Source organism: Scomber japonicus, chromosome 17 (assembly GCF_027409825.1).
Source record: "Scomber japonicus isolate fScoJap1 chromosome 17, fScoJap1.pri, whole genome shotgun sequence".
In the NCBI taxonomy this organism is placed as follows: domain Eukaryota; kingdom Metazoa; phylum Chordata; class Actinopteri; order Scombriformes; family Scombridae; genus Scomber; species Scomber japonicus.
The window spans coordinates 9,788,172-9,807,841 of NC_070594.1; the positions used below are offsets into that span (position 1 = coordinate 9,788,172).

General features: G+C 39.0%; 1 protein-coding gene across 1 annotated transcript; it reads right to left on the minus strand.

Moving 5' to 3' along the window:
* Nucleotides 1-15,163: 15,163 nt before the first annotated feature.
* paqr8 (progestin and adipoQ receptor family member VIII) lies at nt 15,164-16,240 on the minus strand. Its single transcript, XM_053337143.1, has one exon. The coding sequence runs from the start codon at nt 16,238-16,240 to the stop codon at nt 15,164-15,166; it is 1,077 nt and encodes a 358-aa protein (XP_053193118.1).
* Nucleotides 16,241-19,670: the final 3,430 nt, after the last annotated feature.

The window sequence follows — 19,670 nt, forward strand, 5'->3', positions numbered from 1 at the left end:
ATATCTTTGGGTTGTGGATTGTTGGTCGGGACAAAACAAGACATTTTCAGGGTAAGTCTTGATCAATTGATTGATTGGGAAAAATAATATACAGATTAATTGATAATGAAAACTTGTTCATTGCAGCTCAAACTCACTATATTATAAGTCCCTGTAAAATAATATTGAATCCCAAGCAAAGTTTGTTTTGGTACATGCAATTTATTATGACTATAATTTGAATTTGACACTAATACACACAGATCAGTATTCTAATCCTTTCACCACCATTAGCAAAAAGCTCAAAACTAGTAAAAAAAAAAAAAAAAAAAAAGGGAACACAGCATATCAACCCCCAACATCACATGATAAATTACCCACATAGAGATCAAACACGACTTTGCATGCGTGTTCCTAGTGTGTACGCGTGTTGGAGCGTCTCTCTCTCTGTGCCTGCGTGTGTGTGTATGTTTCTGTGTGTGTTAGAGAGACTGGATTAGTGTCGGCTGTCTGCACCCTCTCCACCAGACATCCAGTCAGCAGGGATTTTAGGGTCTGAGCACCAACACAGTCAGAGAGGGAGAGGGAGAGAGAGAGAGAGATAGAGAGAGAGAGAGAGAGAGAGAAAGAGAGAGAGAGAGAGAGACAGAGAGAGCAGCCCAATCCTAGTCCCAATCTGACTCCTTTAACCAGACAGAATTCCTCGTCTTCTCTTTAATGACACCACGTAACCCCGACTGGCCCGCTGACAGCTGACTTGACTGGTTAGACGGATCATGATTTATACGAGCAGATAATTAATTTACATAGCAACCTTCAAGACAACCATCAAAGGGTCTGTAGTAGGGTGGATTTTAATTAGACATTCAGGTGCTATTATACTTAAGATGGGTGGTGCTGTTGCTGACAGCTTGGGTAAAGCCTGGGATGGATGAAGCTCAATTTCAGTTAATTACTTAATTAAATGTACATTCAATGACGGCACCCAATCTTAGAAAATGCTTGGTACCTTTTGAACTCCTAAATGACTGTTTACTTAGGAGAATACTCAATGATGAATACATTTTACACATTTTATCCTATAATTTACTTTATATTGTGTTGCATTTTACAGTAAACTAATTTCACAACCCCCAAGACTTGGTCCTAATTGTGTATGGGTCAGTGGCAAATAAAGGTTGACAAGTTGGGCAATTTAAAAATATCTTTAAAATTCTCTTAAAAGCAGTATCAGGTTTGATAAAATGTGAAATTTGAAATTATATTTGCACCATTTAAAAAACAAAAAAAAGTAAGACTGAATGCTCCTGAAAATGTCAAATGGTGTAACCACAAAATAATGATAAATATTAACATTTTTAACCACCTACAGTGTATTTAAGTGTACAATAGTATTCCATTACCTTTATTTAATATAAAAAGTTATAATGTAAGATCATGCCAAACTAATTGATATGGTGGTTTATTGAGAATTTAGCATTTTTATGCAAGTTTAATTTTACGTTTGGTCCACAAAAAAACAATGTGTGAAAGTTATTTATGTCTATTTTCAGTATCGGTATCGTTTGATGGGAGACATTTCGATACCGATACCCAGCCCTATTCCCTCAGGAGTTGATGGAGACCAAAACACAGGTGATAGGATATAGGGCTTATGCTAAATACTATATATTGCTTTGTTTCTACTGGATGCAACTATTGGTTAACAAGTTGGTCATAATCAACTTAAATGGTGATAATATGTCTGTTAACGCTGGTTTTCACCTCCCCCATGTGGTCAAAAAAAATCACTTATTGCTGGTTTAAGCATTGTACAGTGGTAAGAGAATGACATCATTGTGGTCTCACTTGGGTGTGTTTTATTTGGACAGTTCAGTGGATTAATATGGCAACGCATGGCATGACAGCCGGCATTACAAGAATGACAACTCCGCCCTGCTTTGAAGTATTGTGACCTTTGGGTCACTCAGAAAAGCAAAGTGCCACTCCCACATCACCACAATCGACCAGTGAGGACAACTCCGGCTTTTAAACTGTCTTTTGTGTTTCCAGGAGAAACAGAAGTATCATGAATGTGGTGCATGGTCACAATAGAGGTAATACTAACAGCATAGACTTAATGTGCGCTAGCTGGGCAAGACCAGAGGCTGTATACAGCAGCTGATTTAGAAACACTGGAACGTTGCAGAAATAAAAGAATACAAAAGAACAAACAGACAGTCGATCCCTGCACTGATAAGTGAAAGGTTAGAAAAAGATTAGAAAAATCCCCGCTGTCAACATGTGCAGTACATAAGCAAAAAAAAGCCACTTCCTGTATGATCTGATCAAATATTATGATAAAAAGACCATACCAGGGTTTTTTTTCCATGTTTAATCCCTTATACTACAAATCATATATACTTTATTTGTTTGCACTGATCTACATATAGCATAAAAATCAGTTAGCAGACTCTTGAAACGTGCTTGAGTTGGTGTAATCCACCACAGTGAACATCAAGTATGCATTCGGTTTATACCAAAGTTATATAATCTAAATTTCATTATCTTTGTGTGGTGATGCGGTGCAGATTTTCAGTGAGCTGATTTTCACTGTGATGGATTACAAAACTGCAGCCATATTCAAGAGTCTGCTAATTGATTTTAATACTTGCAATGAGTGGAAACTAAAGGCTGCTAGAAATACTACAGCCAAATATCTTAAGCTGATACTGAAATACCAGTATGTGTATTTGCTTTTGTTTGTTTTTTTGCTGAAAGCTGAACGAGACGATGGACACCACTCTCATATCTGTCCATTAAACATGAATCACAGCTTAGCTTGGCTTAGCACAAAGACTGATGGCAAACGCATGTAATCCCCCGTAAAACCCCAACTTGCTGTTTTTAAACTTCGGTTTGTGTACAGATTAAACAAAGAAGATAAAATGCGTTAATAAGTGAGCTTTAGATTTGCTGACAGGTGTCTTTTTTTTTCTTTCTTTTACCTCTGCTTACAGTCTTTATGCTAAGCTAAGCTAAATGTCTCCTGGCTGTAGCTTCATATTTTAATGGACAGAGATGAGAGTGGTATCAGCCTTCTCATCTAACTCTTGGCAAAAGATCAAATCAGTGTATTTGCCAAAATATAAAACTAGTTCTTTAAGTATACACAATTTACAGTAGAAAAACCTTTAAAAAAACACTAGTATTGGTCTTCCACTGTATCCTACTCAGCAGAGAGCTTCATGACAATTATATAATTTGATCAGCTCCCTGTTCTGGGTTGTCTTAACAGTGTGAAGTAGTAATTTCCTAACTGTGTCTAAATTAATCTGCATCCCAGAGAGAGCAGGCTATTCTATCAGTCAAAATCAACACTTAATAGTAAGCGCTAGTCAGAGGTAATCCGACACGTGGCTATTCCTAGCATGCAGCCAACCTTAGAGTAATATCGGCTCCAAGACTGGACTAAACAAGCCTCAAATCAACACCTCTATCAGGATAAAATCAACACAGAGTAACACGCTGGCAAGTTTGCTGCTTGCAAGACTTTGAAACTGATTACAGCTTTTGGCATTGCAACTGTTTTCAAGTTTGGGCCAAGTCACAGTAAATTTTCCAGATTTTTATAACTGTTGATTTATACACGCTCAGAGATAAATCAATGGTAGTCTCTGTGTAGTTACTGACAGAAGTGATTGGTAAAAACATGCCAGATTCTAACTCTTAAAAAAAAAAAAAGCAAACTGTAAAATACTCAGAAGAGTCAATAGTTAGTCGGTAGAGAGACTTAAGATGAAAAGTTCTTGTCAGATGAGCTCCATAAATCAAAGATGACTATGAAAAAAAAAGAGAGGTTCTTCCTTTTAAGTCTGTATCCAGCTAAGTGAAGGCCTGACGTGATGAAGACAAGGTGTGGATGGTGGCTCGAGTTGGCAGGAGACCGAGCCAACTTTCCCCTTCCTTTCTTTTTCCATCCATCTGTCCATTTGGGACAATGTCAAGTGTGGAGAACTGGGGTTTTCTGTGCAGTGGGATGTTGTGCCTGATTTGTACCTCTTTCATCGCCTTAGAAAATGGGAGCTGTTGTTTTCTGTGGTGTGTTTCTTGTGGGTGCATGTGGGGTTCGTGTTCAGGACTATAGCTGGCTTGTTAGTCGGTTGAGGTCATAGATCTTTCTAGTGTGCTGGCAGGCATGTCTTTATGGTTCCTCCATGTTGAATAGGCTACGGCCCCTGACTCTGCAAAATTCAGACGAGAAAATGTGAGTGAAAAATGAAGGTTTGATTGAAAGTGTGTTTCTGTCAGTAGAGAAACTCACCGGTGGGTCCTGATGTCTTTGTGCCATTGGCTGCTACCGCTCCATCAGTCTGCTGTAAAAGAAAGACAGAAGAGGTATGAGTTACTGTGCACGCATGCATGTGGCAGCCAGAGTTTTACTGTCTATCTCTTTACCAGTAAGAGCAGACTCACCACACAGGAAATCTTAGCTGTTGCCTGGTTAATATGCTCATTCTCCAATTGCTGCTTTATGTACATTTTAGTCAAAGATAGTTTTATTAGTAGATAGAGTGATGTGAGTCATGTGTTTTTTCATTTATGGAAGGTCAACAGCTGGTGTACAGAGTTGTCTCGATCTCCCAGTTAAACTTGGAAGAGCATCATATCGTCCTTTTGAGCTCTTAAACATTCTCAGTTCTTTTAAATCACAGCTAAAGACTGTGACTGTTTGCGACTGCTTTTTATTAAATCCAAATCTTAGGGTTAATATCTTACACTGCACTATAACTCTATATTTTATCTCTTAATTGTATTTGGATGTGTTTTTATTTTGTCATGTAGTGTTTTTATGTAAAGCACATTGAGTTGCCCCTGGGTATGAAATGTGCTATATAAATAAAGCTGCCTTGCCTTGCGTTGCCTTTTCTATACCGGCTTGATGCATTTTATGTTTTATGTAAAGCACTTTGAATGGTCTTGTTGTTTGAAATGTGCACTACAAATACATTTACCTTACCTATAACTTTCTTAAACAGACAATTTGATAATCGCACCCAATTTACACCATTACACCACAGCCATTGGCCGAGTGTGTGGAGGTGGGAAAGTGGACAGAGTTTATACTTTTCTCTTCACACAGCTACTTCATTCACTTTTTTCTGAGTACAACACCCAGAACTATCAAAGTTTCAGAGTTTGCGTGGAACAGGCACAAACACTTCTGCCTGTTGACATGCCCGCATACTGAGCATACTGAGGCCTTTATACGCACTGCTGGTTGCATCTAAAAATAAGATATTATATTACATAAATGCAATGCTTCTTAACAACTTGGGGATGTTTTGGGACTTCCTCTATGTGTGGTATGAGGTAACGCCTGTCAAACTGAGGCTCTTGGCCAGCACAGGAGAGTAGTAGAAACAAAACAACGTTTCATATTCAACACTAGGGTTTTTTTTTTTATTACTATTTTTTTTGCAGATTGTTTCCTCTTACCATGCCCGTAATGGCATAATGGATACTTGGAACCTCAACCTTTTATGGTAGACAGCAAATGAAATGAGTTGCAGGTGCTGGAAATTTATTTAACTGAGTGGGAGGAGTACAGCACTTCCTGTAGCAAAAGAGCTACATTTTGTAACTTTTAATTGGTGTCCTGTGAAACTGATTTGGTGACTAATTGCTTGTGATTCCCAAACCACAGACCAAATCAAACTGTATGGTGTTGTGAAATACCTGAATTGGTTTACCGAATGTCTTTTTGTATTTGAACATGTAAAATCCACTTTAACAGCCCTTCGTAAAGTGAACCCATTGTAATTTTAATATTCTTTCATTTTTGCCTTTATATATATATTTTATGGTTGTAAAAGGGTAGTGATAATTTTTTAAAGGGTCATCTTTAATTCCTTTTTTGTATTAGTGTTATTTTAATATTCTTTAATTTTTTGGCTTTATGTATATTTTATAGGTTTTTAAATTGGTAGTGGTAAGTTTCTTAAAGTGTCATTTTTAGTGTGTTCCATAAATTAAGTTGATCTTTTTTTTTTATTATAACAGATTTTGGTCTTGGGTATTAATCTTACTAATAATCTCTGAGCAAAACTTCATATAATTAGATGTTCTAATTGAATCTAATCTATTTTCATCACTCTCATGGCTTTGCATGGTTTGGAACTAATGAGGCCGATAGCACCTACAGTACACCATCACAAGCCTCCTACTCATAATCAGCCACTTATTGCTCCTAATTGGCAGCTAATGAACTACAACAGATACTACAGGCTACATTTAGATAGAGAAGGTGCTGTTGCGTGAAAAAGAACGAGGTGTTCAGTGATAGGCTGATAAAGGTGGAGAGAGGAAAGGAAAGAACTGGAAACGAGAGAGAGAGAGAGAGAGAGAGAGAGAGAGAGAGAGAGAGAGAGAGAGAGAGAGGCAATTCATACCGTTGCTGCACTGCCGCTCACATCATACGCGTTGCCGCTGTTCCTATGGATGAAAACAAATAAAAATGAGCAGTTATCAGTTGTTATGATGTCATGTCATATCAGTGTGTGCTCAGGGTGTCTGGGGACAAAGGTGCATACAGTCCTATTTACATTTAGGTATCATTTATGGCTCAAACAGGACATTAAAAAGTTATGTGCATCTGCCTCCTGTTCTGTCCTTGGAGTGTGTATCCTTGTCGTCTTAATAATCCCGGTTCACACTCATGCCAATACACCGAGTCCTCCGATCTCCTATTAAAAAGTGTTTGTGTCTATACTGGCCATCATCCTGCTCTCAGCACGTTTAGCCTCCTCTTAACCTTCTTGCAACATTAAATAATGGAGTGCAACAAAACTGTAAATCCTTAATATCCTGGTTCAGTTAGGGTCAGTCTGAATTTCTCATGGGAAGGACTATGGTAGACCAAACAGTCATTAGTACAATATCATTTCAGGCTCAAGACAAGTTTTTGGCTCTGACCAGTCCATCATTGCTTTGGATCAAAGTTGGACTAAGGGGGTCTTGGAATATGCTGGACTCGCTGTTTTGAGCCAAACTCCTAAACTTTACCCTTAATGTTATAATATTGTGTTAAGTTTTATTGCTTACTAAACTTATCTGCAAGACAAAGATAGTCTTATTTCTTATTCAGAAGTTACATAGTCTCACTTTAAACACAAGTCTATTGCATGTGCTTTCCAAAAAATGAATTAATTAGTAGGCCTTTAGGTTTATAGTAATGGATCTCCCTACGCAAATTAAAATATAGCACACACCCTTAACAGTCCATTGAACCTGTGAGATCTCAGATCAGACTTCTGACAAATTCTAGTCTTTGATACAGGATGTATTGTTTGTCTTATCTCAATCAAGACACATTGGCACCAGGGTGTTCCCTTCTTTTACTTAAACAAATCCTTTTCTGAGTCTTGAGTTGTGATTCCTGTCTATCACTACTTTCCCATTCTGGTTTCATTCCTCTGAATGACAAACACACCCAGGAATGCACAGAGGCAATCTGCAAAGAGATAAGGTTGTTGTTTCACTCCACAGTCCCTCTGTGTCACTGTCTCTGGTATGTTTGGTGTGGCACCCTCGGTAATGGGAGTATAAAGGAATACATACAGATGTGTATGTATTGTGTGTAACACCCAAGTAGGTGTGGACATGACCAGGTACATAACTATCTCATTGGGAGCATCTGGCTATTGAAGATTAATGATCCAAACACAGACCGCTTGGCACATCTATCTCAACCTTAAAACACTATTTGACACCACCTCTATGCTTCTGTGCTTCCTGCTCTTCAAACAGGCAACACCCTTCATTGAAAAACCACCTATCAAGTCTAACAAGTCTCTGTTCTGTGCTGTAGGAAAATGATGAATAGTGATTAAAAACCTGCAAGTCTAAAGACAGAAAAAGGCTTGAGCTGACCTATTGTGAACATTGACACCAAACAGGAGAAGACCTGTTTTATACTGGGTGGAACTGTTGGTAACAATTACTCATGAAGCGACTCTTCACACGTGTCATTTAAATCTCTGTTCGTGACAGCATGTACAAGTCAGAAGTCAAAGGCTATAAGTGAATTTTGACAGAATACTGGTGGAAAACATAATTCAACATAAATATACTCAAATTATCCCTTTTCATTGTCCTTTTCTCACCTGCGACACCTGGCACAGAGACCGACTAGAGTGATGCTGAGGACGAGGAACACGATGAGGGAGATGATGCCCACCTCTGGGGATGAAAACCAACCCAACATGTCAACCGTTCCTATTGGAGCCATTGTCTTGGTGCTCTGTGGAGAACAACAGCAAGAACAAAGTATATACACACACTGTTAAAAGCAAAATTCACGAACAACCAATGAATTAATCTGTTGGTTGTCCAGTAAGCATGAAGTACAAACTTAAACCAATTTCAGGTGAATACATTTTCCAAGAAGACCCATAATGTTACACAGCAGGAAAGAAATAAAATACAGGCTTTGTAACTCACGTTGTATGCTGCTTGACTCCTCTGTAGCTCTGACACCAACTGCTGTCAGTCATTCAACTGCCTTTTGCTTTATGTGGCTCACAGTAGACAGGCAGCTTTGGGAGGGACTCACTGGTGTCCTGTCTGTTACGAAGGAGGTGCTGACACAAGCCCATAAACAGCTCATTGTGCTTTTTTATCATCACTCAATTACATCCGCACCTGAGTGTCTCAGCACCTGACATACCTGTGGCTTTCAAGGAATGTTGGAATGTGTGTTTTTAACGAAAACTGCTGTCAAAGTAAAAAGTAGACGCTGGGTGATCTACAACTAAACTCATCGATACAATAAATTGTTTAAAGTTAGACTGGAAATCCTGCTTTTTTCAGGGACGCCACCCAGTGATTTTGAATTAATGTCTATGTTGTTGCTTGCAGCCAGAGAAAAGCTAATTAGGTACACAAATACACGCTCAAACAGTGGTTGCAAATGACACCTACTCATAACAGCAGCTTACATGACAACAAAATAATTGGCAGTCTATTGGATTTCATATCAAATCTCTATCCATTTTAATATATCTGGGGTTGCCACAGCAGGTCTTGAACCCAGGTCTCGGTGGAAAAGAGCTGCACTAACCACTCAGCCAAAGTAAATGCAATCCTGTTAGCCAAGGGTCAGCCTGTCTGGTCATCTGTTGTTGTTACTCACACTCTTTATATAGCACTGCTGCTAATAAGGACACTATCATATGACTTCATGTTTCTAGTCAGTTACATTTATATTCTTAATGTCTTGACTAGTAGTTGCCACAAACACACACACACACACACACAAACACACACACACACACACGTTAGTCTCTCTTTCTAGCTCTCCACACCAATTGGCTGGAATGACTGAAATCATACTCACAAGGGAGGTATTACAGAAAAAAGGATCATTGTTCTAGCAGGGTTTGGATACAGGCTAGGACCAGTTTAATTGCATTACTGTGGTTCAAATGTGCCATATGAGTTCTGCACACACACAAAACAAATATGGATGTTTCAGCTGATCACTAATCAAGGGTTGATTCATGAAAAATAGAAAATAAAAGATAGATGTTTGGTTGAATTGTAGCCCAAGTAAGCAAATTAATGTAGGAACCTGGAAAACCCCAAAGTGTGGCTACACATACTATAACATACTTTAACATGCTGTAAAATTGCAATGTGTGTGTGTTCATGTCAGTTGTTTGCATGTTTACAGCCACTCCTGCATTATAATGCTATCAACCCTGGAGGATTTAGTTTGGCCGTCTGGTTAGAGGAATTACCCCAAATCAGTGCCAGCGAGTAGACCAATTATGTAATTCTACATCCACGCTGTGTTACTCTAAAATAAACACAGTGTCATGAACTTTCCTGCTGTTGTTGTAACCCTAAGAAACAGGGTTTTTACATTTTCAGCAAAATGTGTAAAATCACATTTGTATTGACTTATATTGATTTCTTTTGGGTTTTCACTAAAGCTAAAACTTCACCTCAAGACTTTTAGCTTTAAAGGTGCAGTGTCTAGAATTTAGTGGAACAGACTTGACAGAAAGAGTATTTCTAAATATGTTAATTAGTGTATAATCCTATGAAACTAAGAATTCGTGTGTTTTTGTCATCTTAAAATAAAACCTTTATATCTACATAAGGAGTGGTTCCAGAGGCTGAAGAGAAGAGGAGAGGAGAGCGGGATACACCATCATGAGGCGGGGTCCTGTTCATTCTTTCTCAGTGGCGCATGAAGCTAAAAAATGTTCTTCCTCTTTCACTTTGCTTCCGTATTATTCAGTTCATGGAGCAAGTGCACTAGCGACTTCAGCTGGCTGAATTGACAACTTCTGGTCTAGCCCTCCAATTACATTGAATGGGGACATAAAACAATCTAATTGTGCCGCTCCTCTGGGCTTTCAAAGTATGATCGGACCGAACAGATCAAATGCTGATAAAGTCATTTCACACTGTTTGTGAGGCTCCAAAAAATGTATCTGCTGATTTATAGACGTCTCTTTCACAATTTAAGTCTATGGGAAATAGTATTTTTGAGCCCAACAGCATCATGTTATGTTGTAATTACATAGTACGGTCGATATGTCACATCGGCTTCAAAGCCCGGTGCTCTTCCTGGGGGCTTGCTGTCATGTTGCACCACCATGTTTATAAAGTAGCCCACAATGGACAAAACTAATACTGGCTCTAGAAAAGGGCCTTTTGCCTTTTTTTGCGAGTTTTGTGGCCAGCACAGATTCTCCTACACATTTGTAATGTGAAGGGGAAGGAGATTCGGAATCTGTGCGTTATAAAGTAATTTATAGCTAACTTATCTTAGAGTACAGACTGGAAAGAGGAAAACAGCTAGTGTGTTTCTGTCATGGTCAAGGACACAAAAATCTACCTACCTGTATAAAAAACAAAATGAAAAAGTTGTGGGTTAACTAGCCAATTTTCTGGCTGGGTGCAGTGACGTCAAGAGAATTCGACATCATTGTGCCCCTCAAAGAAACAGTCCAGTGTGTAACCCTTTCAGTTGTTTTTTTTTTTTACTCTGTCTTTATATGGATATAATGTGTTTGTCAGTAAGTTTTAGAGATGCTGCTACTGATTATTTGAACAGAGCCAGGCTGCCTCCAGTCTTGCTCATCTAAACTAAGCTGATTGTCTCCTGGCAGCAAGAAAGTGAATTAATATGTTTCCCTAAATGTTAATGTATTCCTTTGATGAACATACTCGCTATAAAATAACATTATGCTCACAGAAATACATTTATACAAACTCAGACCACCACCACCACCCTTTATATACACACACACACACACACACACACACACATGCACACTTCTTTGTTAGCTGTGACACCAACACCAAGTAACATCCATGCCCATTACTTGTTTAACAGCCCAATTCTGTCATAATCATCTCCCGAAGCCCTGCAGAACACGCAACCTATAGCTCTCTCTGCAATTTTCATTTGTTCCCATTTGTGAGATCTGTATGAGATTAGCTCAGAGGCACAGTGCAAAATCAATAGCCACTCTTCCACAGCAGGAGAAAAGAAAAAGCCTGCAGGAATCATGGGCAATTTCAAATATTTGTGTCATAATCTTGAAAGCAAAATTTGCTCATATAAGAACAGAACCAACTAACAAATAATCTCTGTTGGTGAGCAAATTGAAGACATACAGTAATAACCTCCCTGTTGCTAGTAGAGTTTAACCCTGCAGTTAACACAACAGTTCTTTCCAAACTATTTTATATGTAAAAGGTGACTGCAACACTTTTTTTGATACCCTATGTGAAATATTTTTTCAGGTTTTAACGCTACTTTGCTGACTGCTGCATTTCATGACATTTCATTAAGTACAGATGTAGAAATATCTCTGGTTCAACAAAAATGTAAGGAATCATTTTACATTTTGTGAAGTGTTTGATAAGAAATGTAATTGCTTTCTTATTTAACCTTCCTCATCCCTAGTGGGACATAAAACCACAATGAGCTCCCTCCTTCTTTCTCTATCCTAGCCAACCTCTAAAAATCATATTGGCTGGCTCATCGGACACAATCTTGAGTTAGGACACTTTTGATCCCTCAGGTTTTCTTTTGCCTGGACGAGAGTTTAGAGAAGTTTGACAACAGTCTCATTTCTGTCTGTTAAATATGACCCTACAGACAGTGGCCAGTTAGGTTAGCTTAGCTTAGCATAAAGACAAGTGGAAATAGCCAGCAAAGAAATTGAGCCTCGCAATAAAACCATAATGTGTGATGTTTACATCATTTAACATAAGCTTTTTCACTGTTAAAAGAAAGTAATTTAACCTCTTAACGCACGCTGTTCCGTCTACGGAACGGGGCGGATGTTAGGAGGTAGCCACAAGTTCTTCTGAATGTTTTAAACACCAACCCTTAAACATATATATTCATGCCGTACATCGTTGGAAAGCTTAGATTGTCCTGATTCATTCAAGACCACTCACGACTTATATGGTTGCTCACAGCCGTAATAGTATTAGCGATTAGCTCGGCTAGCCCCTGAGCTAAATAAGAAAAGCTATAATGCTACATACCTTCAAAGTCTTCCCTTTATCCACAACGATCATCTTATGACTCAGGACTTTCTGTACAGCTCGCCAAGTATCCATTCTTGTGAAATATGAAATCCGTTTCCATAAAACCGAAATACTTTCCTCAATATGTCCATGTATTTAGTCCAACACGTAACATAATAACACAAATAACAAACCATATACGGTCCGTTTACGTCATTTCCTGACCTGCACGTCCATCTCAGAGTACACGTGACTAGATGTTTACGACCGTGAGCCTCTCCTGATTCTGACGACACCACACACAAGCCAATCGGTGTTTAGGATTAGGCAGTACATGTCTCCAAAGCCAATGAGGACATGTGACCGACAACAATGACGACATGGCTTTGATTGACTGCTGTTCTAGCCTATGGAAATATTCGGTGAAATGAAGTTGATAACCTTTTAGCCAATAGTCTGAGGTTTCCAACGGTGTATGACACTAAACTATTACGTTTGGCTGTCCATAAACAAACTACAAGCGTAACCGGCGTGCGCCCGGTGCGTAAAAGAGTTGAACCATATATCATTACGCACTCGGCATTTTGGTACACGGTTGGTTCTTCTTCGACTTGACATATGACTTATAGCAAAATAAACAGATAGATAGATAGATAGATAGATAGATATGGCCAAACAAAAAAATATGGTTATATATAATAATAATAATAATAATAATAATAATAATAATATGGTGTCAGCTTTCATTAGAGACCAAGATTTTGATTGTAGACAAAGGGGATGTGAAGTTATAGGTGTTTGTTTTGGTAACCAAGTGTCCATTTGGAGTCTCCAAAAAGGACCTGAGGAAAACGCATGGATGGATGGACATACCTGTTGAAAAATAATTCAGAAAAATTCATCTTTTGGTCTTTTGACTCCAAATTTGGACTGCATGAAGTCAAGACCTGTGGCTGTGGCCTCATTGTGTCTATATCCTGCTGAGAGGGTTAGGGTTAGGGTTAGGGCTAACCCTAACCCCATCATTGTAACCTCTGCCACTCTTTGTCAGTAAGTCACAGAATCACACAGACACTTTTACAAGAATCCTGGGAGTGTTTCCTTTCCAATGATACCAGACACATCTCTGAGTCTCAAACTATGTGGGATCTGTGCTGCTCACAATTTAGGCATGTCGTTTAGGCTAACAGCATAAAAAACAGGGGCGTGTGTTAAGTGGTTAATGTTAAATAGTGAGCTTAGGAGATGTTTGCAAGTGGATTTTATAGCCTTTAGCCAGGGCAAGCTAAATGTTTCAACCTTTTTCATGTCTTCATGCTAAGATAAGCTAGCTGTCACCTGGCTGCAGCTTAGAGAGTGGTATCTTCTGGTATCTTGTCTTCTTATCTAAATGTAGGAGGAAAAAGCAAATCAGTGCATTTCCTGAAATGCCAAACTCTTCTTAAAATGAAGCCTGAGGTCTGACTCACACACTGATACCAGACCATCCTGAAAGATTTACAGATTTACAGGTTTAAAATGACTGAAATACAAATATCACCTAACAGAACAGGCCGAACCACTGATATGCACTCATAATAGTATAGCATTTTTTTCTATTTTCCTCTTGATTTTGTCTCATGCTTTCTGTGTTGTGTTGTTCCATTGACCTCTGACCTGTTAAATTCCACTATGCATATCCAGTATGAATATCATCAGTGTAATTCTAGTACATATCATGTTAAGATAAACCAGTCTTTCATCTGTAGCCTTGTCTGCCCATGAAATATGACTTTAATTTGGGGAGCATGAAGAGGTTTATTTCATTATTGTAAGTCAATTTTAAAAGGACATGGGAGGATAAGTAATTAACCAATACTGAGTACACCCATCACACATTTATAGAGTAAGTAATTTTGTTGGACAGTGAAATAAAACAAAAAACAGACATTTGTTGCTTTTTGTCCTGCAGGGCACTGTTACTGTTATCCTCGCACTTCCCTGTAACTGGATCTGCTGGGGGATTTTCGTCACTCAGTGGACTGTTCTGCCAACTTGTCTCCACGCAGTCTGTCCTCATGCCTCCGTATTAAACTAGCCTCTTTGTTCACCCAAATCCCACTATCTGGCTAGTTCACTTCGGTGAACACCAGAACACACAGTTGTACACACAATGCATCCTCTCTCTTCAGACATTTACAAAGTGCTCGATCATTATTCGAACAGAAATACATTTATAGGCTGTCACTGACTGTTATGAGCTTCACTGCTGGTGTGTTTCAGACCAGTATCCTTTGATCAGCTTTCTCCGCAGAACAGACTGCATCATCAACGACAATTAAATGGGAGGAGGATTCACTGTGGAAAACTTTACTGAGCCAGAGTTAGCAAAACTCTGTGCTGGAGTTCACTGAGCCAATTATTTCTTTGTTGAGTCAGCAGTTCAACCCTTCGGAGATTTCAGATGACCTGTTAATCACACCAGACAAGAAGCTCTGTCACATTATTCTATTGTTCCAATGCTTTAAGTAATCACGTTTTTCACAGAGAAGTTGATTGTAACACAAACACATATTAAGATGGCTTTAATCTCATTATATTGTTCATATTATTTGGTACATTTAAACCCACCACCTTTCTCTCTTTGTCTCTCTTACACAACGACTTGTCATTTTTCTTTCTCTTGTTTATTCTGCAGTTGTGTGTGTACGTGCCTCATCGTGATGAGTGCTGTCAGAATGCAAATCAGCAACAGGGCAGGGAAGGATACACAAGCCCACCACAGCTGCCTCTCTCCAAATACCTCCACCACCATGTCCCTCCGCCTAGCATAGTCCTGGAACAGAGCCTCAAGTTGAAACACGGTGCACAGGGACAAAAACAGGTGAAAGATCTGGTGACCTTGGCCCACAAAGTCACAGTGGCCCGGGAAGAAGCGCTCAGGGATGGGTAAGGAGAAGAAGAGGGCAGACAGCAGAAAACAGGCAATTTGGAGGGCATGGAAGGGCAGTGAGGGCTCCTGTGCCCAGGAGACAGTGAATAGATGGTGGACTACAGGGCTGATATCCAGCAGATATGCTAGGGTAGTAGGGATCAGCTGGCAGATTTTACGCCGCATTGGATATGGCCGTCGGTACCTGGACTTGGCGAAACAACAGCCGGCACAGGAGAGCCACCCAAAGAAAGCAGCTCCGGGTAGAAACAGCAGTCCGATGTAGCTTTCTCTCCACGCTGGCGCAGATGTATAGAAATAATGGCCAAGTGAGCAACCGTACTGATACACAGCAACACCCACATAGTCCATGAAGAAGAAGAAGTAGTGTGCATGTTCAGAGTGGGATTGCAAGAGGTGAGCTGCCACACTGAGGGATAGATAGATGAGGGAAGAGACCAAAAAGAGGCTCAGAGGTAGAGAGGCTGCGTCCAAGGTGTACCCCAGGGCGCTTACATTGGCCCACCAGCGGAGCAGCAGCACAGGGCCTGCCAGCAGGTGAGTCCACACATTCAGGGATTCATTGTGTCTCTGGAAGACACTGAGGAGGTAGCAGCGCCAGTTTTGATGGACGGGACGGTAGCCTGACAAGATGTAAGGCTCTCGAAACAAGCTGGGGACTTGGGAGGCGGTGACGGTGGAGCTGGGCGACGGCAGGGAGGAAGGGATGAGGTCAGAGAGGCGGGGGAGACGGCCGAGGTGCTTGACGCTTGGGGACAAGGTGCCGAGCCGCTGCAGAATGTCGCCCATCATTGCTTGGAGGTAGTCGGTGGATAAGAAGAGGATATGAGAACTATATGGGAGACAAAATCGAAAAATGAGACAGTAAATCAATCCAGGAGTTCACTTTATAGGAGAGACTTGGGTGAAATTCAGCAAATATTAGAGAACTGCATGCAGAATATTTATCAAGAAAGACTTTGCAATGGCTCATTACCTAAAACTCCATGATGTGCTTTGATGATGCAAACACAAGCTTACCTAATTTTAAAGTAATTTTACAATGAAATTAATCTGCACTGACAGTTAGAAGTGTAGAGGTGTGCATAAAAAGAGAAGGGTGAAGAAAAAGTGGAGTGGGAGCTAAACTGAGGGGAATTAAGGGGAGGTGAGTTTACAAAACTTCACACAAACCAGCCAGGAGCACATGCTGTGAAATTTCTAAAGACAGATTAACAAAGAATGCTGTTGTGAGCCCTGAAGTACTGCAGCTCAGTATTTTTTTAAATTCATCACGTTAATGTTTTCATTTGACTTATTGGTCCAGATTTGATTATTTTAGCTCATTTCCTGACAGAGTTAAGAAATTCACAATCCACATGATGCAAAAATACTTCTGGGATCCTGAGACAGACATTCTTCTGCACACTAGTCATGTACACTAGAAGGTCAGGTATGCAGTCAAACCTGTATCCATCATCCTGTTCTTATGAATGGTAAACATAGAGAAAAATGTAAACCACTGTTTTTAACAACGTAAATGAGCACCTATGGTATCAAAAAGACTAATACCGACCAGTCTGAGGACACATTCACATTCAAAACAGCTACTGCATCCCCTCCTCAGACCTTGAATACCAACAAATGCAAACCTTCCCCCTTTCCAGGCTGCAATAGGAGTTTTGAATTGAGTTAATCTGAGACAAACAAGGTGAAATCCTCACTTGTGGGGTTGGAAAATTAAAATATGGCTGTGTTTTTTTTTTTTTTTTACTGAAAACTGGGCTGAAAGAGTGTATGTTTAAAACCCATGAAGATATAATTCATAGTGACTTTTGAAGTGACTTTGCCAGAAAAAACTATATGAAAATCAGTCCTATGCAAACAAACAAACAAACAAAAAACAAGCAAACAAACAAACAAAACAAACAAAAAAAAACATAGCCTGTAAGATTTTGCATATTTTTTCCATTTGGTCAAAATATGGTTACAACGAAACCTTTTAGCAATTAGGACTAATAAGCATCCTTGCTGATATGCTGTAAGGTACAGCTGAGTGATATCCAAGACGAAGAAATGTCATCTCACCTGTTTGTCTCGGCTGAACACCTGTTGCACCTCTGGACTCGCACGTCTCCACAAAAACAAGGAAAAAAGGATCTAACTACACCGGAGATTGTCCTCCTGTAGAAACTGCACAGACCTAGAAAACTGTAACATGTTGGGGCAAATAGGTAATTCGGAGGCTGAAAGGAGAAAAAAAGGGGATAAAAAAACAGCTTGACCTGGCAACCCGGAGAAGTGGAAGTGTGGGCGGGGTTAAAATGACCAGAAACGCCCAGAAGTGCATTCAGACCTGCTATCAACCAACACAATCCAGTATTCTGTTCATATTCATAGACTTTATAGATTCTTAAATTAAATCAGCTATGCAATGATCAAACTTATGTTTTTATTGCTTCTTGGTGAAATTCCTGGAGAGAGGACTTTTTTGTGTGGTAAAACCCTCAAAAGCATAATGAAGATGATATAATGAAGAAAAAAAAGAGAAGTAATATGTGTGTTTAATGCTGCATGTGTGTCGCCATCTGCTGTCCGGTGCTGCACACTGCAGGAATCCCCTGTAGCTGCAGCCTACAGGACATCATTTAATCACATAAAAAAATAAAAACAATTAACTGTCTGGTTATTTAATTTTACATTTAATTTCATAAAATATTCAGACAGAAAAAATAAAGCAATTCTAAGGCACCCCAGAATAAACTAAACACACATTTATTATGAAAATGCTTAAACATATATGTCCCAAAATTACTTAATTAGAATAAATTATGGTTGAGGAAATGTGTCTGCGATTTGAATTTGTCAGTGATTCATGACTTTAGACAGTTTTAAATGGTCAGTGGTGTACAGGCCTTTCTGTATAGCCTCTAGTCACTTGGTGCTTAATGAAGGATGTGAAAATATGTAATTGGAAATAATCAATTTGAAGAGTGTGACATTAGATTATAATATGGATCACTCAGAGACACAAAATAAATGAACTGATTAGGCATTTTCTGGTGCTAAATGTTGGAATTAATGGTCATTTAAATATTTAAATATTGATGTAGTGCAGAATTTAGGGACACACCATTACATCATCATTTTTCTTGTCTAACTTCATTCATGTGTCATAGAACATTACTTCTCGGGCATCAAAATAAAGACAGATTATTCAAAGTGAAAGCACGTCAACAAACCTTATTGTCAGTGCAAATTTATGGAAGCTTTTTGATGTCAGATTACAATAATGAATCATAACATCTAATGATTATAACTCTATAACTCTTCAAATAGCAAATGACATAATCAAATAATGAATATTCACGTAAGTAATAATAATAATTATAATCTACAATAATGGAACAAAGCTCTTTTCAGTTATGGACCGCTTCCATGTGCAAATATTGACTAGGTGTTTGCACATTAATGGGACTGATTCCTTTGTTCCCTGTTTGCTATTATATTATTCAGACAATATTATGACTGTTATATACTTAGGGTTAGGGTTAGGATGTTCAGGAGCTTTCTGAATGAACATTTATAGTTCTACATCCTCCTAATTGATGTAATACTGGCTGAATAATACTGGCTATTTGATTTAGAACTGTATTAATAACTTTCAAATCTATAGGCCTATGTGGTCTGGCTACATTTTACATTTCTGAACTCCTCACACCGTATCCTGCACTAAGATCCCTCAGGTGAAGCACCTTGTAACTTTGGTTTTGAAAGGTGCTATATATAAATAGTTTATTATTACTTGCTGTTTTATAAGCAAATGTTAAATAAATGGATTAGTGTCTTTTGGAGATATTATGATCATCACACAGTAATACTTAGAATATATTTTTACATGTTTTTACTGTAAATGATATCTTCATTTTTATATTATTTAAGACTCCTTACTTTTTTGTATATTTTTGACTGCTATGCACCACAACACCGAGGAAATTTCCTTGTATGTGCAAACCTATTTGGAAATAAACCTGATTGTATGTGTTTAGAGTTATCTGTTTAGGTCGCAATCTTCTGGACAAAGTGAAAAAAGTCATGTTTATTGAACCTTTTCCTCTTTTTTAACTTGCCCGCCCCTTCCTGCTCAGTTTTCGCGGGAGTTCTTGAAGGAGGCGGGACCATGCGGTACAGCGGCGGCGCATATTGGACAGCTGCTGTAGAATAGACCAATCGTACGTTACGC